Consider the following 27,003-nt stretch of genomic DNA (forward strand, 5'->3'; position numbering starts at 1 on the left):
GTGCAGTCACAGCTGTGTAGGCATGCAGACACTGTTTCACAGCACAGCAAATTAGCCTTGAAGAGGTCTCCCACCCCCACAGGGCACATTACTAACAGCACACAAGCCAGCTAGTTTAATACCGACTTGTGCATTTTTATACCTGTACACTGGACTTGCAGCAAATTCTGGACATATACACAAAACACCTATGGATACTGTGGGAACCAGAGGCATTTTCTATATACAATAAAAACAAGCATTCAGGGGCAAAGAGCAGCAGTATTTACTGACTGTACGGAAAACCTGCATTCATGAGTGAGCATGAATCAGCCTGAAAGCTCACTGTTTGAGTCAGATGGATCCTGTACTGACACAGCTACAACTAAGCAATTACACATCCCTTTTCCTGCCTGTCTTAAGGGAAAATTCAGCTTTCAGCCAGTTAGTATGTGCAGATTTATGTTAAAGAGAGCGGAACCAACAATTAGCGACTTATTTTTCATATTACAGAGTCAAATACACTATTAAAATGAAATTTAATGGTACAAAATACTTTAGAACATATCTTCTGTTTCCAAGGTGCTAAATGTGGGGATTTTTCTTTCCCCCCAAAAAAATGTTTTTAATGAACTTAGAAACTACCACAGATCACCAACTTCGCTACTTTTTTTCTGCTTTTGGCCTTCTTTACAACAGCTGTAGAGTAATTCTCTCTCTTTGAAAAATGCACACAAGACACAAAGATTGTGCTCAACAGGTTTACTCAGACTGGACTCTTAAATGCTCAAGAAAAAGGCACAGATTAAAAGAGACTCTGATGACTCTTTTGAACACAGCAAATGGGATTTTGTTTATAAGAAAAAAAATACTGCTATGAATTGTATGGGCTGAAAAATTCAAATATTCTTCCCTGTTCCTAATTATTTGCCTTCATTAAAATGGAATTTAAATTAAATTGTATAAACATATGAAATAAAGTCTCAGTATTAGGAAGTTTTTCTTTTGCGTCCTCTATGTACAAATCTTAGTATACAATTTTTACTTTTCATTATACATTTACTACATACTCCTTTCCAAACTGAGAGAGCAACTGCAAAGTATGTGTTTCAAGAAAATGCTTTGCATTCGGAAAGAATCCACCTGCTTTCTTGGCCGGCAGTGCCAATCAGAATTTAGGAAGAGATGACAGGTCAGGGAGGGTATCCACTCAAATGTAATCATCCTCTACCGGTTCACCGTTGACATCACAGTAATGGATGAAGATAGCCACCACACGTTGGAATACACCTTTTTTCATTTGGCGCAGTTCAGAGATCTCTTCTCCTATTGTTTCCATACAGATGTCTGCAGACAATTGTCCTTTCCTTCGCGGTGCATAAATAGTAGCTGTGGAAGGCACATAAGAATAAAAACCAGAATCTTTCCTATAAATTCATGAGCAAATCTGTTTTGCATTAAATGAGACAATCTTGGAAAACAAAGCAAACAGAAAAATCTTCCATTGAGCAACCACGTTTAAGGAATATTATTCAAGCAGAAAAGGTATTCTGCCTTCCCCATGTTTAAACCTTTCAATAGCTCCAATACTCATTTAATGTACGCAAAGTCCATATGTCTGCAAGTGAAGGGAATCCCAGCACATAATAAAGCCTTCCGAGACTTATCTGACACGCTTTCAGGTTATCCATTTCAGTGATCACTTAAATGTTTTATAAACGAGAGCAATTAAGGATAAAGCAGCAGTCTTCTCTTCGTTTTTTATGGCTTTAACATCATGTTTAATCTAATCACTCCTTTAAATCAAACACATATCAATTTTTTATAATTCAGACTACATACTGAACTACAAGCATTAAGTCTATGAATCAGTTTCAAATAAAACAAAAATAAATTAAAAAAAAATCAGAGAAAGGTACAGCCAAAAAAGATTTCTTCCTCATCCTCTTCAGCTTCATCCCTTGAACTGGAGCTAGATAAGAATATCCAAAACGATGTCAATTAAAAATACCTCTAATGAAGGAGATGCCAAGATTTTCCTAATTAAGTAGTGGAAGAACGTATTTTTCCCTGCTACCAAGCAAGGTTTTTAATTGAGCCCTAGGAACTGCCCACTATAATATTTTGTAAGACAAGCTCCTAAATAGAAAGAGGTATATCCATTCTAAACTCTAACCCACATCATCTCTGTTCCAGAATTTTCAAGTCCAGTTCTTTCCTCTTTTCTCCCAAGTTTCTGTGAGTCACTTCTCTTTGCTGGACTCTCTTCAGCCTACCTTAACAACCTTTCAAAGCCAGAGGCAGTAGTCCAGCTGAGCTTTCAGCAGTAATGCCAGTAAACTCCACAGAACATGAATTGCTGGCACTACACATCACAACATTAGTTTTGTGTGTGTTTTAAATGCACTCATATGACAAATCCATCACATTTTTAGGCTAAGCACCAGATTGGCTGTCTGATTTTGTCAGTATTAGGGGTCTCCAGCTGGCTGATACACTATTGTAGTACTATGGCCCTCTCCTCTGCTGCACCCGCTCCTCATCCAACTCCCAATACTGCTACAAGTAGTTATTTATAGTCTACCAAAACAGCATAAGAATTAAAAAACTGAAAAATAAAGGAATGCATTGTCAGCTTGGGACCAAGCAACACGTTAAAGTTCTTTGAACACATCAAAAAAAACTACTCACTTCTCTCATCATCTTCAAAATCGTATCTAGCATAGCTGTTTGGCTCTGCTGTTCTCAGTGATCTCAACCATGGGAAGTCAGTAATCATGGAGTAAGGGGCGCCATCCACAATGCCTAGAAGACAGACAGGATGAGGATACAAAGAGGACAATGTCACTCCTGCAGCATCAGCACTCTTCATCAAGTAAACTTCACTGATATCACACAGATTGGTCACTCTAATGCAGGAAAAGCACCTCCTCGCTTCAATTCCCCCACTCTGTGCCAAAGGTCCTCCACTTCCTTCACAAGAATTATTATTCATGTCTCTTGTAACTTGATGCAGTTACTTATCTTAGCAAAAGACTGATCATCAGCTTTCAGCTCTCTATAAACACTCACCTTCTAGAGTGTAAATATCTCGTCCCCAAGGGTACTTAGTGTATTTCTTCAGGTCTTCATCAGTTCGTGTAGCTTCAGGGAAGAACTCGTATTTAATAAGCTCTCTAGAGAGGAGGAGGAAGAGATTACAGCCAGTAGTGATAGGAAATGGGAAGGTGGGAGGGAGAAAAACCAAACGGGAAATCCTATTACACAACCTTTCCTTTAATGAGCCTGAATCCGTAGAAACACTCTTCCAAGACCCTCACACGAACTCAGTATGCAATCCCTTTGCTTTTGAGAGTAACCAGAGAATATGTACGGTTTAGATGAGAAACCAATTAAGCTACCTCTTAAGCATAGCTTTCTATCTGTAAGGCACAAGCCAGCATAGCTGCAACTAAACAAAACTTCAAAAGTAAATTTGTTCTCTTAGTCATTTTAGTGAAAAACCAGGACAACAAAAACACTGGTTTAAAACAGTTGGATGAGAGCCACTGTATACAATTCCCTGCTGCTGGAAATTTTTGCTAGTCAGTAAGGAGCTGCTACTGATTGCACATCATCTTCCCCAGAAACTAATGTTATTTCTTGGAGTAAACCAGTCTTTCTCTTTTTTAATAAAAGAAACTTGTTTTCAGATTTGAAGATATTCCTCAGCCATCCTGACTACTTCAATGTTCAATTCCATTACTGCTGGATGGATTAGAACTGGAGAATTCTACAATATTTTTCATATGTTTAGGCTTATTTAATCTACGTTTTGTATTAGATACATCTTGACATTGAAACTCTACATAGCACCACCTAGAATTCAACCTTCGCTAGTCAACAAACCATTTTTTTTTTAATTTGGCTAACAGAACACAGCAAGTCTACAGCTTGACTGAAGCTGTAGCTGCTGAATCAGGATTGAATACCTTTTCTGTAAAGTTACTGAAGGGCAAGTACTCACTGGTTGATATTTGCTATTGTGTCCATCCAGCTCCGAATGCGCACCTTATTGCGGACATTAGGTGGGTTACTGAATTCATGAATTATGCAAATGTGGTATGGATAAGGGCCACTAAATATCTTTTGCTCGAGAGTCAACGTGTCAACCTGTGAAAGGCAGCAAACAGACTTGTAACCAAGAGAAACAGAGAGATGTGATTTTAGAGTCAAGAGCAGACATCTATCAAATCCCCCAAATTCTGGGGGAACATGTCCAGTGAAAAGATATTTTAACAGCATACATAATCAAATGCACGATTAAGCGGAGTAAAACTTTCCTAGTGCAGCTTTGCCAATGAATCTTCTCAAGTAGTGGAATTTGATGGGAAATGTCTATTTTCTGATGTGTTTCACAACTCCAATATGTAAGTAAACTTTCATAAAATTACCTAATGGCCCAAACTACATTCACTTTCTCAGAATTTGCCTCCGGTTTGGGGGGAGGGGTTGTTTTTTTCCTAATAGTCTTACCACTGTCCTCTAAGAGCTAAAGCAAGAGATCTGGTTTCAAAGAAAAGCTGGCTTTTATATCAAATCAGCCTTCCCTCATTGGTCAGGCAAACTGAGCTAGAAAAAGCATTACTTTGCATGAGACAAGCAGCATCACAGTATAATACAGAATGCTGTCGTTAAAGTAATAAAGTTGAAAAAACATTCCGCATCTTAAATTAAGCTCTCTTATTTACTTGTCAAATGACCTCAACAACTAAATGTCAGTGCTTACATCTCTGACACGTAATCTGGGGCAGGAAAGGGTGGCTGCCAGTACCACAAATGTCTTGCAACACTGTTTAGCATCAAAAGTGGATGCAGCTTTCAGCAACATAGTATTCAAAACACTAACTGCTGTTACTAAATCTAATAGGACATAGATTTCAGATACCTATGCCTATGTCATGCTTCTGCTTATACATAACTACAAGCTGACTTAGTAGCATCTAGGTTCTTACAGTTACTCTTAGTTATTCAGTTTGGAATGAATTCAATGCATCATGATTTTTTACAGTATCTTCTAATGCAATAAATATTGGAGATGGTAACATTAAGGCTTAAAATTCAGTATCATCCAAGTTCCAGATTCTGCAATAAAAGCCTTGATGGGATAAAGTTTTAATAAACAAGTTTCTCAGAGTTGTGTTACATTTCTTGCATTAATTGAAAAACAAATGAAGCCAAGAGTGGTGAAAGAATACAGGCAGAACTTCAGATCTGTTCATAATTAAATGAAAGTTGGTTGTGTACCTGCTGCATTGGACGAAGATAAATGATCCGGTTTCTTTCCGGTGGCATCCTGAGAATCTGATCCAGAACCTGATCCATGTTTAACTTCTTGCACTGGGCGTAGTCAAACCGATTGACAACTGGTGCATTTTCTACTTTTAAGTGTTTCAATACACGGCACCTTGTAGCTATAAATAAGCAAACAAAATTATTATGAGAAAAGACCTTAGGAGCCTCCTGTCAGAGATTTTCAAAGCTGACTGTTTCAAAAGAAGGAAAATAAGTAATGTAAGTAACAGATAATTTATGAAATGGTTTGGATAGCTGGCAACTTAAGCATATTGAAGAAATAGAATAGCTCTTCATTTCTTCCACATTATGATCAAACTTTTAATTTGTGAACTTGTAAGAAGAGTCCTTTTAAAAGGCCATGTCAAATTTAATCTAACAATAACCTTTTTCTCCCTTTGTTTCCTTTCACAAAGCCTCCTGGAAACGGTCTGTGGACTGCCACAATTGAAAACCACTGACTTCAAAATCAGATCAAATGTAGAGTATTGTGAAGCCACATGATGTAAAATAAAGCTATTTCATTTCTAGTAACCTTGCTCATGCAATGAAAATTTAGTTAAAAATTAATGTATGTTCTGAGAAGTATTCTGGAATAAATAAATAAATAATTTCTTCATTCTCTGCTATGTAGAGATACCCAATTTCCAAAGAAAACATGTTATTTAGTGTAGATGTTGCAGAAAACAATAAATGACCCAATGCTTCGATACAGGACTAGTCACACACCCTGGCATGTGAATCTAATGCAGCTTAAATGCCATAATTTAAAACAAATTTTTATCGTATCAGGGAGGAAAGTATCATCATGTCAGCTAAATAATCTATGGAAGCAGGAAAAAATGAGAGAAAAAACAAGGTACTCTGAAACTCATTTCATCAACTTCCAGTTATTGTATTATTGCTCTTCAATAAACATCTCATCCTCCTAACTGTCATATAATTTCATCTGTTGATTTTCAGATATTAATCTTTATTAAACCTGTTATACCTTTATTAAACCTAACCTTTATTAAACCTGACTTATAACGAAAGAGGCATTCAAATTGAGAAGCAGTAATATTTGGTGTTGTAAGCATCAGCCTGACTTGTAGCAAAGCAGCTGATGAATACAAAATAAGCAGTGGACTGACTTTAATTCTCTCAGAAATTTCTAATCATGCCAGATGGAGGAGGTACACATGACATTAACTACATACCATGTATGAACATCATTTTGGGGCAGTCCTTCAGTACCAAATCTGTTATTCCACAATGGGTCAAGGTGATTCCAACGAGGTTTTTGGATTTCAAAGTCAGTACCTGGTGAAAATTTTTTACAAAAAGAAATAATCTATGACAGGGTAAAAACAAAGGAAAAAATTAAAATGAACTGCATTTTAAAAGATACTGCCAGATACAGAAGGATATTAACTGGATACTAATCAATATAATACAGCTTCTGTTTGCAATGGTATTTGAGACGAATAGGCTACTGGTGGCAATGAGAAAAAAAGACTTCCTGCTGATCAGCAACATCACAAAACACAAAAGAAAAACTTCACAAGCTTAAAAGAGGAGTCATATCAGAAAGCACAATTTCTATCAGAAATCCTAAGTATCATCTGTTAGGAAATTCAAACCCTCTACTATTCAATTTATATTTTTCAACCACGATGACAAAAATGGCAATTCTGGACAGTAACTCTTGTTTAAACACAGAAAGAAGGTATGGCAGAGAATCATGGTTTGAACTTCCCATACCAATGTACTTTACCAGCGCTATCTCAGAGGAAAACCCCACACGGAGGGTTGAAAATGATACACATAGCTTATTTAATCCTCTATGTCCACTAGCAGTGTTAGAAAAATAAAGCACGCATCAAGGTCAAGAAACACGTAAGCAGAATCATTTCCAATAGCATGAGCACAGGGAGAATGTAATAAGAAAGGATCTTTTTGGTTTTTTATCTGAATTTTTCAAAGTTTTATCACTAAAAATTCTAGCAAAATTTAGCAGCCCAAGGATGAAGTTGACCAATTACACAACGAAGACTAAACAGAGTTCTATTAAAACAAAGTAAACACATATGAAGAGAAAAAAGAAGCATTCTGCAATGGGTTCTTTCAGTTCCAGCAATTTAAGCTGTTCCTTGTAACCACAGATAGTTAAAAAAAATTTAAAAATCACAATTGTTCTTTCAAAATGGCATATTTTAAGAAAAATCAGTCATGCACCCAAAAATATCTTTTATGCTAATCACAAAAGCTTTAATGCATCCTAGTAACCAGAAAAATATTATGGGACATATTCACAAAAGCTATCTTAAATTAGTGCGGCTAAGTTCTTCACTGGACAGAAAGGGGGAAATAAACGCAGGCAGGTTTCTCTATAGCAGAACTCAGAAGAGAAGCTTAAGTTAGCTGTTCAGTCACCCTCTGAAGCAATCTCATGCTCAGCTAGAATATTAGCCTTGGGTAAACAGCCCCAATACAGTAAGCCAGACCTTGCGATTTCTCCTTCCATGACTGATCTTCACTGCAGAAGAATTAACTCATGTTATTTATATACTAAGAAAACCTCCAGCCTGCAAAGTAACAGCTGAGTTGCTGTGTCCAGAGGTAATTACATATCCCATGTTTCTTTTAGCAGCAGTAGCCTATGCCGTCGTTTCAAAATTAAATGCCAGAGAAAAATTTTTTTCCCCTGCAAATCAAGAAGGACGCTGTGGGAAGGCAGGACTTCATGCAGCACTATAGCCATGAGCATCTGACAAACTTCAAGTTTGGCTTTAGCTTATACTTTCCTCTTCTCAAGCCAGTCACTGCACCTAACACAGAAATTTCCTGTATATAAGTGAAGACCAAGGAGAGCAGCAACATCAGTTGTAACTCATTTGGTTCTACACGGAAGACAAGCTTGTATAATTCCATCACTGTTCATGAGCATCCCCAGCTGATAAACCTGTAGCAGGTGAGGAAAAAGACCTTACTTGAACATGATCATCTTCAATAACTGGGTCACTTGTACTTGTGGACTTGTCAGCTGTCCTTTTCCGCTTTGTAGTTTGCCGTGGCTTTGGCTTGGCCACCTCTGGAAACAGAAAACCAGAAAAATCTTTCCTCTGTTTACATTTTAGGAGAACAATAGAGCCATTCCCTAGCTGAAAACATTCAATAAGAACATACATTTCTTACAAAAGCAGATTAAAATACCTGTCTGGCTTGAAAACAACTATATCTCTCTTCCTTGCACAAAAACCACTTTCAGGTTTGTTGCTCACAATCATTCATACTAAGTAACTTGGGCCAGGGGGGTGGGCTGTTTGTAGATGAAAACACAGGAATGCTGAACCTACAAGTTCAACATCACAGAAAGATGCGGAGCCAAGAAAAGAACAGAAGATGAATTGTTAGGTTACACTTGGTTCTCTACAGCAAACGGAACATTCTTGACAAATACAAGAACCAAAAATAGCTTTAATGTTTTAAATAGTAGAAATAATCTCAAACTACTTGAAAGTCTGCTCTTCGTAACTGTCACTAAGTTTTTCCTAATATTGCAAACGATGCCCAGGTATAAAATACTTTGATGTTCCCAAGCTGCTTCTTACTCCATTTCATGCACCAGTGACATCAAATTCCTGCTTGATTTAAAAGATGAGGCTTTGAAAAGAAATGATGATAGATGACCACCCTTACTTCCTACAGTAAGAGAAAAAAATGCCCTAGAATTAGTTTTCTGTGATTAACAGACCAAAACGAGAAATTATTTTACTAACGTTAAGCTTCCTTTGACTTTTTTGTTAAAATATGCGGCATGTTCACAAAGATTCACAATCAAGATAGAAGTGCAAAATATTAGAGACTATATACGAATTGCTCCATGCTATACTACCATTAACATTAAAAAATATCTCTTTTCCTACTTAACATCATCAAATTCCACCAATACATGTAAACTATTAATTAACATGTGACATTCAGTGGGCCTATGAGCTCCAGAATTCAGGCTACTGCTTTAGGGGATCCACAGGTTGAAAGATGTTATATTAAGTACTCAACTTGTGGCACCCATGAATCATCATCCCCAGGGAATTTTTTTGACAGTTCCTAGAGTATCTACAGATAGTGGAATGCTTCCTAGCTATATTATAGGAAAAACTTTCCAATTTTGTGTTGAATTGTTCAAGGTGCAGCCCAAGGTCAAGAAATCTTTACAGAAGTTTTAACATAACATGTATTTTAAAATGTGAAAAGCTTGCTTCACTACAAATGCAAACTAAAACAAGTTTAAAAAAATCCATTTATTACAAGAAAAAGTGTGGCCTACATTTTTACTAAAGTAAAAATCAAAGTTACACATTTGAGTCGTCCTTTAGCCAGCTGGTCTGTGGTGATAATGCTTTTAAAATGTCACTGTCTTTAATATTTGACTTGTTCCACTGTTTAATATGAGTAAATAATTTAAGGGAAAAAAAAAATACTTCTACTATCAAACAGGTTTGTTACAGAAGCTGAAAACCACAATGTCATTTATGCTAGACTAATAGAAAGCAGTCATAGTCAAGGCACATTTTTAGACTATTTATGGAAAAACATTTCCAACTCTGTAACAAAGCATCTTCAGGTTATACTCTAATGAGTTGTATATCCTGTCCTAGTGAAGAAAAGCACTGTAACAGCCAGGCAGAAGAAGCCTCACTGTCCTATGCATTAAATACAGATTTAAAAGATAAAAATGACACATCAAGTCTCATATTCTGCCTCAAGCATCAGCTAATATCTGATGCTTCAAAGAGGAAAATAAGTGCATAAAGACAAACACATAATTGTATGGAGTTGGGAAAACAGCTTACAACAGTCAGAACTAAATATAGGAAATACTGAGACATCTTTCTCCATAAGCAGAACAGATCTTTTTCCTGACTAACAACTGAAACATGAAAACAGAGATACTTTCAGAAAGATACCCTAATCTGATACTTAGATCTGACTGACTTCACTTCATGTTTTGGTAATGGATGAGGATAGAGAGGAAATACTTTCTTTTGATTTTTGTAGACTAGTTACTAGTCATAATGGAGCAAGGTAGAAAACAGACCTTTTAAATTTAATAGCAAGATCATTTCTTCAATCTGAGATGCATCTAGCCACAGGACAATATCCTAGGTGATTTAGGTTTTGTTAACACTTGGGAACGTTAAGATAAACTGGAAAGACACAAGGACATACTGTGTTTGAATCATTCCATGTAACAGAGAGACAAATTTGCTATCAATCTTTTCTACCTCCAACGCATACAGTTCAGTAACTAGCACATTTCATTTTTCACTTTCATTTTACTTGCCAGATATTCTCAGCAAAGAATCCTGGATATATGAGGTAATTATAAAGCGTGCTATGCCAGACTAAGATGATTATTTTGGAAAGCAAGTATATTTGGAAGAAACAGCAAGTTCCCCTCTCACATCTATTCTTTTCTCCCAACACTTCTGGCTTTATTCCAGCCCTTCAGGACTTTGTTTTTATTTTGTTGTTTTGTTTGTTTTACATGATGTGAAGCATGAACCTATTTAATAAAAAGACAATTTTCAACGAGTTTGATCACCATGCCTTACACACTTGGAAGTAGAATCCAATCTGCAGGTGCACAAGCTTGGCTCAATAATAATTATGGCTTTCTTTATTGGCTGATAAAGTATCAGTTATTAACTTTTGCCTTCTTGCTAAGATCTGAGCGTACCTGCTGTCTTCTTCCTTTTAAAGGGAGAATTTTAATGGGGGAGACAGTCTTATGTTTCAATGAGTAACAGCCTTCACAGGAAGAGAGAAGCTGTCAAAAGAAGTTGCATTTGGTTTTCAAATGAGTAAATCACACACTGTTTAGTATGTATGGATAACACATACAGAAATACGTGCATGGAGAAAAAAGTCACTGGCACTCTTTCACAGAGATCTGTTATTTCACCTAGCTATGGCAGTGAAGTCAGCCATTTCTGTTCCATCAATATTCTGTCCCTTTGACAAACCACTCAGTTTTAAGTTATTAACCAATAAACTTCACGTTTAACTTCAGTATTATCTGTGGGTGTTGCTGTTGTTCAATACTGTCTCATGCCAGCACAGTAGTTTACTCAGAAATTAACATATACATATAGGTCATACCTGACTCTGACACCAGAGGGACATGGGACAGCTTGCTTCTAGCTCTTGTTAGTGGTCGGCGAGGATAGTCTTCTTTATACTCCAACTCACAGCTCCTTCGCTGGGAGCCCATGCTCTCCTCCTCACTGGCAGGCCCACAGGCACTCCCACTAGTCCTCTCATCACTTGTCTCTCCTGGAGGCCCACAGTTTGGCGGAGTCCTAAGTGCAAAATCTGACCCAGCGCTATTTGGTCCATTCCTGCATGCTCCACTCGTGGATGGGCAATCCCCATCGCAACATCCACTAGTCCTCTGTTGTGCGTCCTGTGGCTTGTAGCAGGAACACCTGGAACAAACAGAGCTCTCCTCGGTCTCTCTCTCAGCGGAACCTTCACTTTTACAAGGCGAGCAGACACACTGCCTGGATTCATCTCCAGTTGCTGGACTGGTGCCAGCGTAGTGGCTATTAGCTGTCTGTGCACAGTCAGGGCTAGGAGAAACAGCACTGCAGGAGCTGGATGTTCCCGTTGATCCTGTAGCATTACTGCAACCTGGGTAAGAATCTTTGCTTTTGTTCCTTTCAGGCATGTCACTTGCTGCTTTCATGTCTGCTTTAATCTGCTCACTTGTTACTTGACAACCTTTCTCACAGCTGCTTTCCTCGGTACGGAACTGCTTTGTCTGGCCCACTTGGCTGGCACTACATCTCTTCCGCAGTGGTGTCTTGCCTTTACCGCTCACTGGAAGAGTTAAGCAAGAGAGAATAGTGAGACAACCTAATACACAGTTTAAATAAATGCTAAGTGCTACTCTGTTAGAGACTACTTAAAACAGAAGGCAGCCTAGAGGCCAATGACAAATCTTGTCAGGACCATGCTGCTATTCACATGTTATGGGAATTAATAGTATTTCTAGCAGTTGCTGAATCTCTGTAATGTCTTGCAGCTATTTTTGTAGTGATGTGCTGGAGTGTTTGTCAGTAAATGAGATACATCTTTGCCAGAGAGGCTAACATTTTCACAAAGCAGCTAACTGGTTAAAAAGGCCAAAGCACAAACCCATGAAAAACACTGATAATAGGCTTCTGTTTTCTTAAATACGAAGAATAAATCTGGGGAATTAAATAGTAACATAGATAGGACTAAAGTTTATGCTTTCAATAGCAAACCTTAGCTCCTCCCAATCCTGGGTATGGAAAGCTGTGTCAATAGGTAACAGTAGTCTCACTTTACAGATGAATAAAAAACCATAGCAAATGGTGTACAAATCGCAACTGGAACTTAATGTCTACTGTCTTAATCCTCTCAGCTAATTACACTAAACCAAGCCCGAAAAACCATTATTGGCACTACAAAAGTTTATGCAAATTGTCTCCAAATGCAGGTTATTTCAACCCTCAAACCAGAACTGACATCTGCACTATAAGCACAGCACTCTACAGATTTCCAAGTTGAAACTACCAGTCTTGTGGATGTGTAGGGAGTATGCTAGTTACAATAAGAAGATACTTGATCCATTACAGCTTTGATATGTCCCAGGCTTTGCAGAAATTAAACCAGTACTAGACCAGTACATTTCTCAGTTCTTCACAATGCAGGATTTTTATGTTAACTGCTTAGCTAAATATTCATTAAGGCTTAATACCGTATGTACTTCACCTGTCAATTACTTATAGATTAAATTCAACTTCAACTTCCTCCTTTCTTGTGTACATATGAAACTACTTCACTTAGAATACAAACTACAGGAAATAGCATGTCATCTCTGTTGCTGGAAAGGCCCTACGTCATATGGCATCGGACCCAGGACTTGGAGCCACAGATGTGCAGCTTATAGCTGTAAACTCAAAAGACAGGGAATGTCCTTTTCTATGTCTCTCTATAATTGTCATACTACCATGAAGTTCTAGGCCTCTGACTCTGAATGAGTCATAATAATATATATACTACTACTACTACTAATAATAATAATAATACACACACACGCGCTAATAGTAAGTGTTGTTCAGAAGTGAAGATGACAGTACCAAACATCACCCTGAGAATTCTAACTAACCTCCAAAGCTCCCATCAAAGTAAAGTCGATCTTAAAGTGTCCCCTTCATGACACTCCCACAGGGCCCCCATGAACCAAAAGATGGCTACAACTCTCATGCATTTGCCCCAGTGGTCACATTTTGTTTCAGCAGCAATGCTTTGACAGATGAATCATATAGACAACATAGCTGCAAATTTGGCTTCACAGATATGATAAATTCTGTGCACCTGGAAATCCAAAAGAGGAGCTGCAGATTTCTGCATGCAAAGCAGTGCAGCACCACTATTTCTGTGTTTCTGTACAGTGATTATGTGATTTGAGCTCAGAGAGATGTGTCCTTACACCTCCATTCTAGATTTATAACAAGAAGAAAAGAGTAGGGGGCAAACAAACAAGTATGCCTTTTACAAAGCTAGAAATAAAACTGAACAAGATGGAAAGACTGAAGCTTAAGAATAAATTCTGCTTAACAGTGCCCAGGAACCCATCTGTTCCACACCTGAAGGTTCTCTAGTTTCTACTGGATCTCTGCTTTTCTCTTCTCCATCTGAGTAATTCTGTGCAATGCTGTTAGAGATGCAGGCTCTTGAAGTCCCCATGTTTTCTTCCTCATCCTCACTGTCTGAATCATGGACAGTAATAGGTGCTGCTTTTACAACAGGCTGAATGCCACTTGGTCCTGAAAACAGTAGGAGAATGCCAACAGTTCATGTAAAAATAAGCCATGCATGGATTAAAGGGCTGAAGAACTTTTAGAACTGCTTGAAAAAATGACAAGAGGTGAATTTAGTTCAATTTAGCCACCCATTCTGTGGCTCCCTCATTGAAATCCAAATATGAGAAGAGCAAAACACTGCATTTCAGCATCAAAGCATTCTAGTTTGGAAGGGGAAGAATGTAACAACGTAAGACAAAACACAGGTTTTCTGTAATGTTTCTCTGCTTCGTAACAGCTTAAATGTTCTTCCACAATAGTACAAGTAACTGCACAACTACATATTATAATCGGTCCCTGAAACTTCCACCACAAAGACAGAAATGTCGGTCAGAACATCTGTAATTATCCTTCTAAATCCCACCAGGAGAAGTGGGAAGGAGAAGCGTGAATTATCAAGCTTCAGTATAAATGTGCTTTGCTAGTTACCTCTCTTGGCTACTAACCAAAGACATTAGCCAATCACATTGACTTATCTGCCTGTCAATAACACAAGAAATGAACATGAACATGAAGTTAAATAACATTTTCAGGACTTATCTTGAAAAAGTGAACAGATCCAGCATATGTGTATGTTACTTCATGTTTTTGGCATATTTAGTAGAAAATTATGTTATTCAGCAAATAGTGGCTATAAAAGAAATCAAGACTGCCTTATACCACTAATGTGTGTCACTAATACAAACTAAATTAACACTGGAACAAGTTGTTCTGGCTTGAAAAAAAAAAAAAAGGCAAAAAAGAATCCACATGCTGCAATGAAAGAAGTAAGGCCATTAACACCAACATCAGAACATGACAAGCTCATTCAGGCCTTCTGAGTCTTTTATTATACTGGACACAAAAATAAGGCTTTAAGATCGAGATATTTTACTCCATATGCAAAAGAAAACTGGGGACTGTAAAACAGACTTTAAAACAGAATAAATGTCTTCACAGCAGTAAGCTGTGCTAGCATCATTATTTCAAACACACCAGACAACTCAGCTGAAGAAAACCATCCAAAAACAGACTTATAACCGAAAAATTTAACCCTTCAAGAAGGGGATACCAAAAGCTAATTTCTTTCCAAAACCAGAGTTACCTGCTTGCTCTTCATCAACCTCCATAGGAACAACAGCCTGACTGTGAGCCGGGAGCTCATTCTGGCCCTGCCCCGCAGCCATCCCTTCTTCCTGTGCCACCTCCTCCATCTCATTCAGGGCTGAAAAGATTAAGATGGGGTCAAAAGGAGGAAACAGAAGGAACAGAGGCCGTAAGCATAGGAGGAATTCAGCCAGCACCCACAGAGAGACAGAGAATCCTCAAGAAATAAGTAATAGCTGCCTTGATTCCTTCAGTGACTCTCTAGGTTGCACAAAGTCTCTCACAGATTTGTTCTACATCTCTTTAGCCAAGGCCCCAGCCTAATTTTTGGGGTTTACTTCTCCCAAATTTTCCTCTCCTCTTCAAAAGTCTTGTTCCACTGCAGTGAGTAGCATAACCAGGATTTACATATTTGTTTCCTCCAATGACTTCTGCCTTTGCTGGGAAAGTTTAAAAATGTACCATCTGACACTGTGATGTACTCACAGCTCTGACCAGAGGAACCTAGAAAACACTTCACGCTTCCACAGATGAGTATCACACTGAAACTCTACATTGCTAATATCTGTACTGACATATATCATTGAATTGTAATGTGACTGTAACAGCTATTAGATACAATACAAAGACAGCTTTTATCACACAGGTATCAGAGATGTGCAGACAGCCCTCAGAAAAGGTAAAAGTTACATACCAGGAACTGAAAGAGCAACAAGCTTTCAATGTATATTTGTATCTCCTCTAGGACCCTACTTAAGTGGCAATGCAAATAAAATCACTCCCTACAAAGGTTCACAAAGATCAGAGATTACCCTCAGCTGCAATCTGCTGCTCTTCAGCTTGACCATCTTGCCGCAGCTCATTCTCCTCATTCTGGTCATTTGGGTGTTGGTGATTGTTGTGGTGGATGTTTGGATTATTGTTATTCTGGTGGTTATTGTTGTTGTCATTGTCATTGTTAGAGTTCTGATTGCTGACTAGGGCAGATGAGACACCAATTCCTGTGCCTGCACTTAGGCCCACACGAGCACAACCCTGAAAACGAAGAGCAACTATTAAGATTTGAAAACACAGACACGTTATCTCGACAACATATCCTAATGCCAACAGAAAAAGCATTCTGTCAGTAGTATCCAGGATAGCAGAACAATATGCACATGAAGAACAGGGAAATTGTCCCTAATACTTCCTTATGCTACACATTGCAGATGTCCATCTTAAGTTTGGCAACACAGAAGACTTATACTCTGTTAAACTCCTAGTGAAAGGGAACTCCACAAAGCATATAATCTTACTTTATTAAATTGTATTTCATTTGCTATGAGATCATATTACATCAATACAAATAGCAGATTATGTAGTCTTCCCAGAACACAGTAGCCTCAAGATAGAATTAATGATCAAAGAAAGCAGGTTTTTTACGTACACGGTTTTCATTACGTTACAACAGCTGTTACAAAGATTTGTGTTACAGTGTGGGAGAGGGGACAACATGAAGAATTAAAATTCCTAAGCTTTGAAAGCACTCCAACAGGGAAACAGTACCCCTATTTCACCCACTACAAAATCATAAAAACCCCTTAGCACTGTAAACAGATCCCTAAGAGTGAAAAAAAAATATAAAAAGCAGCAGCAAAATGAAGTAGCAGCAGAGACCTCAGCAGAAACACAGAATCAATGTGAGTCATTTCCTGGTCACCTATTCATACAAGATCATACCTTGCCACTGCTCCCATCTGCAGAAGCAGCATCATTCTCCCTAACATATCATGATAATAGCAACTGCAAACCCAAGTCATTTATTTACCAAGCTATTTAATTAATTAAAACTTTTAAAAGAATGCGTAACAGCTGGAGCTTACCATATTTCCAATGAGCTGGCAACAATAAAATGCAAAACCATTCCCTGAAAGACTCACCTTAGGAGGTTCACGGAACATCTGGTCCAGAGAAATAAATTCTAAGCTTGGCAATAACTCAATGAACTGACTAAAAGAATCTAGCTTTATCGCATGGCATCGCACCAGGGTGAGGTCAACCAGTCGGGTCCACCTTGAATGATCTGCAGAAGAGAAGAGATGCATTTCCTGAAGGATTCCTATCTCACTTATTTTTCATTATACCCCTTCCAGACTTGAGAGTAGGCATCTTCTGTATCTCCATTCTGACTGTTACCAGCATCATTATGGTTCCAAACCAAGCATCATCTACTGTACTTACTAAGAAACAGAACAAGCAGTACTATGAGCAGAAAAATTCTGTTTTAATATCACAGCGATTCATACAATATCTCTAAAATTTCAAAGGTGTGCAATACCTGTGATCCAATTATTTGGGTTATGTAGATGTGGGCAGTTGTAAATGACCAGATACTTGATGCAAGAAAAAACTTCATTTACAGCTTTCATACCGATATCTGTAATAATTCCTGGATTTTCAACTACATCAGCCAAGCCGTACTTCACCAAGTCTCCATTCGTCATTTTACCTATGAAAAAGATAGTAGCAAACACAGCAGTAAATTTCAGAAACTTGCCTTTATAGCATTATTTTCTAACTCCCTATTTTAGTCCAATTTGGCAAAATGGATCAGATTATTACTTCAGTGCAATAAAGCTGAGACTTTCCCTAGTTTCAGTAAGAGTCTCAGGAAGTGAAGAAAAATGTATTTGGCTGTATGAGATCAGCAGCCTCAATATGGGCACATTAATTTTTTTTTTTACTCACTCTTAGAAAATGATTGAAAACACTTCAACTTATTTAATCCTTATATTTGTCAAATAATTTATGTATATAAAAAAAAGTCATACACTGTAGTAAAAACTCATCAACATATCCTAGATGAAGAGTTTCAAACTGTGGAAATTCCAGTTCAGCCATCTTCAAAGCAGAAAAAACACCGTCTTTGGTCAAGGAAGGCTGGATCCGCACTTCATGCAACCTGAATACAATTAAGAATTGTTCCTATTAAAAGGCATGTCAAAACACAATCGCCATAGAAACCACTCAAGAAGATGCCCTCTCATAATAAAATGAAAATATTCTTTCAACAATGGCAGGATTAAGAGGATATTTGTTGTATCTTGACAGCAGTATTTGGCAGTTACACAGCAATATAGTTGTGAGACTAACAGCACGACACTTTTCAGATATAGGTCTAAGAAGAAGGTTTATGATACAAAGTGATTCAGAAACAGACATAACTCCAGTTATTTTAACCACAGAATACTCCTGTTATGTAAAGTTTAAATGTTTATTCCTTAAATTTTTGAAGGTTGTTCTGCTTCTTCATGTGCTTGGACTTCACTACTAAGATACTTATTTTGAAAAAGGAGAAGGGGGAAAAGAAAGATCTAAAGGCCCATACCTTCGTGCAGCAGTTATGATGAGGTAGCCAAGATCCACTTCAAGTGCATTCTTGCAAGCTCCCAGAACTATAGTGTGCAAATTCCTAAAACCACCTGACAAACAAAAAACATTCTTTCACTTCAGTCACAGATCACAACCTTAAGCCTTACACATTTCCACCAGTGTTATCTTGACAAGTGAATTAACAAAACACATCTTTTTTAGCAAATCAATAAAACACGTATTTGCACCCAACTCCCCTCCAATCCTGCTAGTCCTACTCACTAACAAATGCAACTGTAAGGCTAGCTTATCAGTCAAGAGTTAATTGCAGTTAAAAGATCAAAACAATATTCAATACAGAGCTATATTTAGCACCATAAATATAGTTCCAAACTTGATACCTTTAAAATAATAATCAAGAAAGGATATGCCACAGACAAAAAAGCTAAGCTTCACATGCCTCCAGTATTTGCTAATATTTTTATTTGTTTGTTTGTTTGTTTTAAGTATGAGGGATAAGAAGTTTCATACCTGATCTCCAGCTGTCTTCTACCACATGCTGGATAAGTCCTCCAAGAAATGGAACACGAACCAGTTCTAAATGCTCCAAATTTCGAGCAGAAGCCAGGCCCGTCACGAGGGGAACATATTTCAAAGAATTTGTGGGTCCTACATAGAACAAACCAATATAGACAAAGAAGGTTGTTCACTTAACAACATCGAACATATCATGTTAAAGAATTAAAAAATGTCCACATATATCCATCTAGATCAGGAAGTCAACAGAACTACATAGCACCAAATAATGTACAGGAGAGGGATACATTTCTATCCAACACCATGAATAAAACAGTAACTGTTTTCAGAATCTTAGCTAAGATTTCCATTTACAGTTGGTGCCTACATAGCTTTAACAGAATTAGTAGATTTCCTACATACTAAAACATCCCCTCCATATATGAATGCCTCTTACCGGCACAGTTCCTCATGACAAAAGTGCGTAAGCTGATACAAAGGAAATCTTTAAAAGGCTGTGGTTTGGTCAGTCTCACCCACTTCAAATAAAGGTGCCTCAGCATTGGGATACAAGGAATCTCAGGGACATTCACCCCTAATAACACAAACAAAACAAACATTTTAAACAAGCTTTAAACTATAAACTCTAGGATAAATGTCTTTGGATTATCATTCTGGCTTTAAAAAGGAAGTCTTGTCTTTGCTATGTGGCGTGTGAGAAAAGCTGTAAACATTTTAAACACAAGTTCTTCACCTCAGTTTGTCAACACAGTTTTTTAGAATTTGCCCTTTGGACCTGCTATCATATATATAGCAACTAATATTTCAAAAATGCCACATGCCAAATTCCCTCTCAAGAAGAACTACAATCTTGCAGAGTTTCAAAGCCTTTAAACCCACCTGTGTTGAAGCCAACTACTTCACCATTACCACACTTACCTACTAAGTGCAAAGTCTGAATTTTAGCTCCTATAGGAATTTTCAGCTTGTTCTCAGGAGGAATTGGAAAAGCACCATTACGATTACGAAACTTCCCTAAAATGTGAACTTGTGGCATGTATGTCCAAATAGCTTCCACCAGCTCTAAATGAGAGGTCTCAACACCCTGGATAAAAGGAAGCAAAGCAAATGCTCTAACACCAGTTCAAGCAACAATATCCTCTTAACTTCTCAATAGCACGCTATACATAATGCAATGTGTTATTTCACTTTAAATTTGTAGCAAGACTTGTCTTTTTAAAAGCAGAGGGATCAGAGTTTCAATTAATTTCTGGACTTAAGAGCACCAGTGATTCCCACTGGTGCAACTAAAAATAGTAGTCATTTGCAAATATGGTCACAATTATCTGCTACTCTGTACAGCCAGATCTGAATACAAAGCCCAGGTCTGAACATGAAGCCCTGTAAGCAATGAGTTCCTGACATACTACTTCTGCTCTGTTAACATGCATCATCTCAGTTGCTGAAGGAGGTTCTCTCTCAAGTCTAACCACTCACCAGCAGATTTGGACAGGCCTGCAAAGCCTCTAAAACTCCAGGAATGCTGAAAGCTTCATGGCCACGGACTCTGCGTCTTTCAAGATACCTGGGATGAAGACCATAAAGTTGTTCAATGTCTGGCATCTTCCTCAGCAGCGTTAGGAAACTGGAATCAGTGAAACCTAAGATGACAACAACAGATTTGGTATTTGTGTGACAGCAGACACCTAGCTGTAAAGGGAAAGCCAAATACGTTGTTCTCTTTATATGGTAGTATAAATTCTACAATGTCAAAAGATGTACTCAGTGAAGCAATAGCTTGTCTTCTACTTCCAGATTCTGGGAATCATGACCTACATACTCTTCTGCCTTGAATTTTGCAAGCTTGCTATAGGTTTCCTTCAGTGGAGTTGCATGGCTACAGGGTTAACGATACTTTCTCCCTTCTCAAGATGAAGCACCTCTGCAGAATGTCAGGCTTTGTGTTTCTGTCTTTCCTGGAATTCCATTTATCAACTATATGGCTCAAAAATGCCCAGCTGGATCAGTTATATGCAGTTGATCACTATTAACCACAGCTCACAATTCTCAAAGAAATAAGACAGTTTCTTAAAGCAAAGGATTATTTTATTCTAACATAAGACAACACATAAAAAGGATTTTAAACTAGTAAGTTACCTGTATTTACATCTATCTTAGGTTAGGTCTAACCATCTACCTGATATCAGCCCTAATAAATCTAACTTTGCAGATCCTTTAACTTTTAGAATTCACTCATTTTAGCTCTCTCCCCCAACAAATCCCAGCAGCATCATTTAAATCCAACAGAAATCCTAATACTCACAGAGTTGACCTAGGTTGCCAAATTTATCTATTGATCTGAAGATGGCTTGAGGTGTGACATCAAAACTTATTTATTCTTACATTGTTAAGTGTTGGCAGATGAGTTGCTCTCTCATTCCATTGTATTTTTTCCTGCCTGCATGCAAACAGCCTCTTCTTGGATTAACCCTTGGATTAACTCCCTTACAATAATCAGACAAACACAGATTGTATTTACAGATTGCTACAGAGAATCCCCGTTTCTGCTACAGTAATATCCAATATATACACACATACATACACAGATAAATTTTCCAAACCACATACTCAAGGAAGCCACCCAAATCTCACAAAAGTCAAAAGGAATTAAACTTCTAACTCCTTTTACTGCTTTTGAAAATTTACCCTGCATATGTCATTATAAATGCCAGGACAGCACAGACAGTTTTGCCCAATACCACTTTAATGCCATATCTTGAGTGAGTGCATTACTCACCAGTGGGCATGTATTCCCACCAACGGCCTGCACATAGATCCACAACCTTCACTACTCGCAGATAAAGAGTGACTGCTTCCTTCAGCTTCCTGGACAGGCATTCCATGCACATGATATCCTGCAAGGGAAGGTACCTTTGGGAGAGGAAAAAACACCCCTCTGATTTATCAAAGGTGGATCCTTTTTGACTTTTTCCAAACTGAAGAACATCCCAAGCATGACTACACAAATTCATACAGTTCTAACACCTAATAACATTAATTCAAACAGAATTTTCAGACTGTACTCTAATAAAGTGTGAAATTTTGCTAAGCAGAATGACTCGCCAATTTTTGACATGGAATATAGGATATTTAAGGTACAAATATAGTATTAAAATGGAGAGATGCTTTAGTTCTCTAATAAATACTGCTGACCAAACCATCTGCTGCGATAGTTTCTATGTTTTTTAATTAAAGGTACTTTCATTTTCTAGTACATACTAGCATACTCAATTTGCCAACATTTTGGAGAGCTACTGTTTTTAAAGAACTTGCCAGTAAGACATTATGTTTTGAATATAATAGGCATGAGTGAACATCTTGGAGAAAGACTGTGCTGTAGGGAAGATTATATACTCATCCAAGTTCCGTTCCGCACACTGAAGCAGACGCAACAATTTCAAAACATGTACCTCAACTACGTAATACCTGAGATACATTTCTGCACTGAAATCAATATTTAAACACTTCTTACCACACACTGGTGAACAGAATTAAATCACTTACTTATTTCTTCTTCCTTCTATCATTCACAACATTCACATAAATTAATTTTCAAAGTATCCAAATGAATTCTGGGGCTGAAAAAACATTTCTCACCCCTTTTTATCCAATTTTTATCCACCAGTTCACTCATGGTACATCTACACTTTCTGAATACTATGTGACACAAGCATCAATGCAGGTAAGATTGGGAAAAAAATAGAAAACAATATAATAATAAACAATAAATTGACTTCTGACAAGCTGCTCACCTAAAGATGTGGCAAAGCACTTCATGAGAGAGTTGGTTCATGTAATCTTTTGGCTCATCAGCTTTGGTAGACTCAGAGCCTTCCCTGTTCACTGAGCATGGTTTCACATTTTTCCGCCGGGGACCCATATTTGCAATGATTTCTGATTAAAGGAAATGTTCACAATGTTATGCAAATTCAGTGCAACTGAAAAAGAAAAGGGACAGAGAGTAGAGGAGGACACACCAGTTAAGCTTTGTTTACTGAAAAACCCAGCAAAATCTGCCAATACAGACAAGCTCCAGTACAGCTGAACTGAGTTAACTAAGAAATAGAAAAATTCTTCCAACAAGTTATAGTTTGCTTCATACATGAGGTCTCAGACATAACCTGACAATTATTAGATAAACTAGAGCATCCCTTTGAGCTAAGGAAAACTGACAAAGAGGAAAATCACCACAGGTTTAATAAGAGATCAATTCTTTTGCGTGAATAAAATGTCTTCAGAGATACCATCCACACACTAGTTGACAAAACAAACCACAGGAAAGCTGTGCGGAGACTACAGAAGTTACCAAGCAAATACCAACTAGACATGTTCCAGTGAAACAGAAAGCCCAAAGCCTCTGTCTAGCAGAAAAATAAATAATTTTCCTTTTAGAAAAAACGGGCTCCTACCAATCATTCCCAAAAAATGCCCTACTAAAGGTCCTCAAACTAGCTCTTCTTAGAGGTTAGAATACCAAATAAAATATTCAGGTTGCTTAGTTAAAGATCAAAGCCCCAGAAAAACTGAAAGACCTTGCCTCAGCAGCAATGTGCAGGATATCCTCTCCTCTTTCCCTTTACTGAATTAATGTGTTCATGTCTACATTGTTCCTGCAGCACACATACAGGCACAGAAGGACTGAAATAACAATAATATGTTTCATTTAAAAACATACAAATTGATTACAAGAAGTAACAAATAAGTAACTCAAATAAATATGAATGTAACGTTAACATTAGAATAACCAAGTTAGCACCTCATGCAGATGAACAGCATGAGAAATGTCTTCACTACTGGTATTTAGCTGAGGAATGCTTTCTGGTAAGTAGGGTAAAGCATCATTAACTCAGTAAACCTGTTTAACAGGTTGAATACCAAAATTCAGTGGATGAGGAGAAACAACTTTAAAAAAAGACAGCTTTTGGAAAACTTATCAGAGCTGCGTCTGTTACAGCATTCACTGTGATGTAAATATACCACAGTGTTTGCTTCACACTATGTGGAAGTGGCAACTGAGAAGAAAAACAAAGTACCTCATGGAAATGAAAAAGAAAAATTTTGCCTTCTCCAACACAAATGATGTATATGCTGGCACAAAATTTAAAATATTGATAGCTTCACTGTGATCTAATTACTAAAAACATGTGCTTTCACACATTTTCATATGCATTTTAAATTGTCATAGTTAATTTTATTTAAAACGGTGATATTAGAATAACTAAATTGGCACCCTCTGCCCGTGAATAGCATGAAACATATCTCTACTCCTTTGGATTGGCTAGGACTTCTCCAGCCACAGCTAAAGGCACTGAGTTTGTTGCCTGTACATGTACTACCCTTCTTTTTGGTGCACACTGGAAGGGTTTAGTATGTTCATAATACTGCATTGTAATGTTGTTCAACTTCATGAAGCCCAAAACTGACTTCAAACTACTTATGAGATTGGATTCCGATGAAAACAAGTATTACACAGATTCCCAGTGAATGTCACCTGATGACTCAATTTGAACAGAAGGCAGGATACGACGTAAAAAATTCTAGGTTGATGCAGACGCATGATAGAGTATAATACAGCAGTATTTAAAGGACAGCGTTAAAAGGACTGTGATATAAGGTAAGAGAAAGAAAGATATTAACAAACAGACCAGCATATCAGGGAAAAAGTCTGAAAGAATCCTGTAAAATTTAAATGCAATGAGCACAACCTGCCCTCTGAGTTTGGGCTGTAGTTTAGTTTGGCTCCTGCCATTAAGTAAAAGGGAAAAAGAATGACCTAGTCTCTTATGAGGCAGCAGTTTCTGCAAAATACATTCTCGTCTTGATACTATTTTGAGCTAACGTGCAGCTTTGACATCTCATTATAATTAGAAAGCTGACCCCATTTGCAAAAAAACTCCAACTCTTCAGACATTTAATAAAGCAGATAAAACAGAGTTTCGATCTCCCCAACTCAATTAATTCACGAGAGCCTTTGTATGAAACAACAGCTTGATGTATTATCTTCTCGATTAGTAACCACTACGCAGAACTTAAAAAGCTTAAAAACCCACGGGGAGACCCGCGCCGCCCCGCAGAAACGACCGCTTTAGAGAAAAATGCGGAGAACAGCTAGGGACGGTCTGGCAAGCGCTGATTTAAGAGGGGTGTTTCCTTATGGCGAGAAGAAAAAAAAAAAAAGAACAAGTTTATTTTTGCTTGGATAAGCGATATAAAAGCAGGTTTCCCCACAGCCCTCTTCCCTGCAGCCAGCCCAAACGCCGCCGTTCCCGCAGCGGCGGGGGGGGGGGGTAGGCGGTAGCCGCCCCTAACGCGACATCTCAGCGCTTCCCCCTCTCCCCCGCGGCAGCAGGAAGGAGAGCAGTTTTCCTCAGGGCCTGTCACACCGGGGAACGGCCCTCACCGACCCGCCCCGAGGCCCCGGTGCCGGGCAACGACGGCCCCGGCCGGCGAAGGGGAACAGCGGCACAGCGGCACCGCTCCGCCGCACCAGGCCCACCCGCCGCGAGAGGACGGGGGCGGGGGGGCGACGAGGGCGACAGCCTCCAGCTCACCGAGCCCCGCCGTACCCTAGCCAGCTCAGCCCCCCGCCGCCAGCCCGCGGCTCCTTACCTGCCCCTCAGCGCCGCCCTGTTATTGTGGCCGCGGGGGGAAGGTTAACCCCGGCAGCCGCTTCCTGCGCGTCCCCTTCCGCCAGCGCCGCCGCGCTTCCGGTCCCACTTCCGGCGCCGGCCGCCGAGATGCCCGACATCTTGGGGGGGCAGTGAGGGGCGAGGCCTTACTGCCGACATCTTGAGTGCGGCGTCGCGTCCGCCATCTTCAATGCGTCTCTCAGGGGGCCGCCATCTCGGTGGTGGCTACAGCGCAGCCGCGGCCGGCCCCTCGCAGCCCACGGAGGGGGTCCCAGCGCGGCCTGCCGAGACTCGACAGCCCCGGCCGCCCTGGTCTTACACCGGTCCGCGGCCTGAGCCTGAAGCAGCTGGCGGGACGTGTGTCCGCAGGCCCGGTGACAGGGTAGAGATTGGCAGGTCAGACCCCTGAGAGCATTAAATGCCAGCTGAGGTACAGGCACATAAATTGGGTATGTTGAAAGAGAAGGAACTGAGGAAACCCTCAAAGATGGGTGAGGAGTTCTAGCACAACAGCAGCAACTGTACATGTGTGGCAGTGTACCCCTGAGGTGTTGTGGATTAAAACAGCTCACAGGCCACGTGTGAGACGCTGAGGTCCCTTTACACATATACAAAGAGGAATGTAATTTATAAGAATTATACCCCAACCCACAGTTCTGTATAAACTGAGAGGTGAGTGTGATACATTACCTGCAGAGGCTTTAGCCCGGCCCCAAGTCCTGCTAGTTGCCTTTGCCTAAGTATATTTGCAGCATTTTGCAGGTCTCTATTTAGGCCATCTTTTAATCAGTGCATTTGGATTGATCCCAGTAGAAATCACAATTTACTAAACGTCTTGAAGGCACATTTTATGCAAACCCCAAGGAATTGAGTAACAAAGCTCATTTATTACTGAGCAGACTATTTGTGGTTTATTTTTTGTGAAGACCAACATGTAAAGAGTCAGTTACTGGTTTAATGATCACCCTAGAATAATCCACAATGCTCTGTGGTGAAATATGAAGCAACAAAATAAATTTATAATTTGACTTTGCAGAATGAGCGAAGTGAGTCACAGAGAAGCTATTAGGAATACCCACATGTACAGGATGCATTGAGACCACCTCTTTTCATAGAATCATAGAATCATTAAGGTTGGAAAAGACCTCTAAGATCATCAAGTCCAACCA

General features: G+C 38.9%; 1 protein-coding gene across 7 annotated transcripts; it reads right to left on the minus strand.

The window, feature by feature from the left end:
• Positions 1–501: 501 nt before the first annotated feature.
• On the minus strand, positions 502–25,878 carry LOC143166026 (F-box only protein 38-like). 7 transcript variants are annotated; one of them, XM_076350010.1, is made up of 22 exons: positions 25,815–25,878; positions 22,958–23,099; positions 21,943–22,076; positions 20,643–20,806; positions 20,085–20,250; positions 19,603–19,740; positions 19,161–19,298; positions 18,646–18,739; positions 18,089–18,219; positions 17,596–17,766; positions 17,198–17,340; positions 16,091–16,313; positions 15,277–15,396; positions 13,977–14,156; positions 11,461–12,180; positions 8,286–8,386; positions 6,513–6,615; positions 5,266–5,432; positions 3,986–4,131; positions 3,052–3,155; positions 2,671–2,784; positions 502–1,368 (listed from the first exon to the last, which is right to left on the minus strand). In XM_076350010.1, the coding sequence occupies exons 2-22, from the start codon at positions 23,083–23,085 to the stop codon at positions 1,190–1,192; spliced, it is 3,564 nt and encodes a 1,187-aa protein (XP_076206125.1). In that variant the 5' UTR covers positions 23,086–23,099; positions 25,815–25,878; the 3' UTR covers positions 502–1,189. The 7 variants fall into 7 exon arrangements, with proteins under 7 accessions (XP_076206125.1, XP_076206123.1, XP_076206127.1 ...); XM_076350008.1 differs by having other exon boundaries at positions 22,958–23,143; positions 25,815–25,872; XM_076350012.1 differs by lacking the exon at positions 25,815–25,878 and having other exon boundaries at positions 20,643–20,730; positions 21,943–22,060; positions 22,958–23,067.
• Between the last annotated feature and the right edge of the window lie 1,125 nt (positions 25,879–27,003).

This window comes from Aptenodytes patagonicus, chromosome 12 (assembly GCF_965638725.1).
Source record: "Aptenodytes patagonicus chromosome 12, bAptPat1.pri.cur, whole genome shotgun sequence".
NCBI lineage: Eukaryota > Metazoa > Chordata > Aves > Sphenisciformes > Spheniscidae > Aptenodytes > Aptenodytes patagonicus.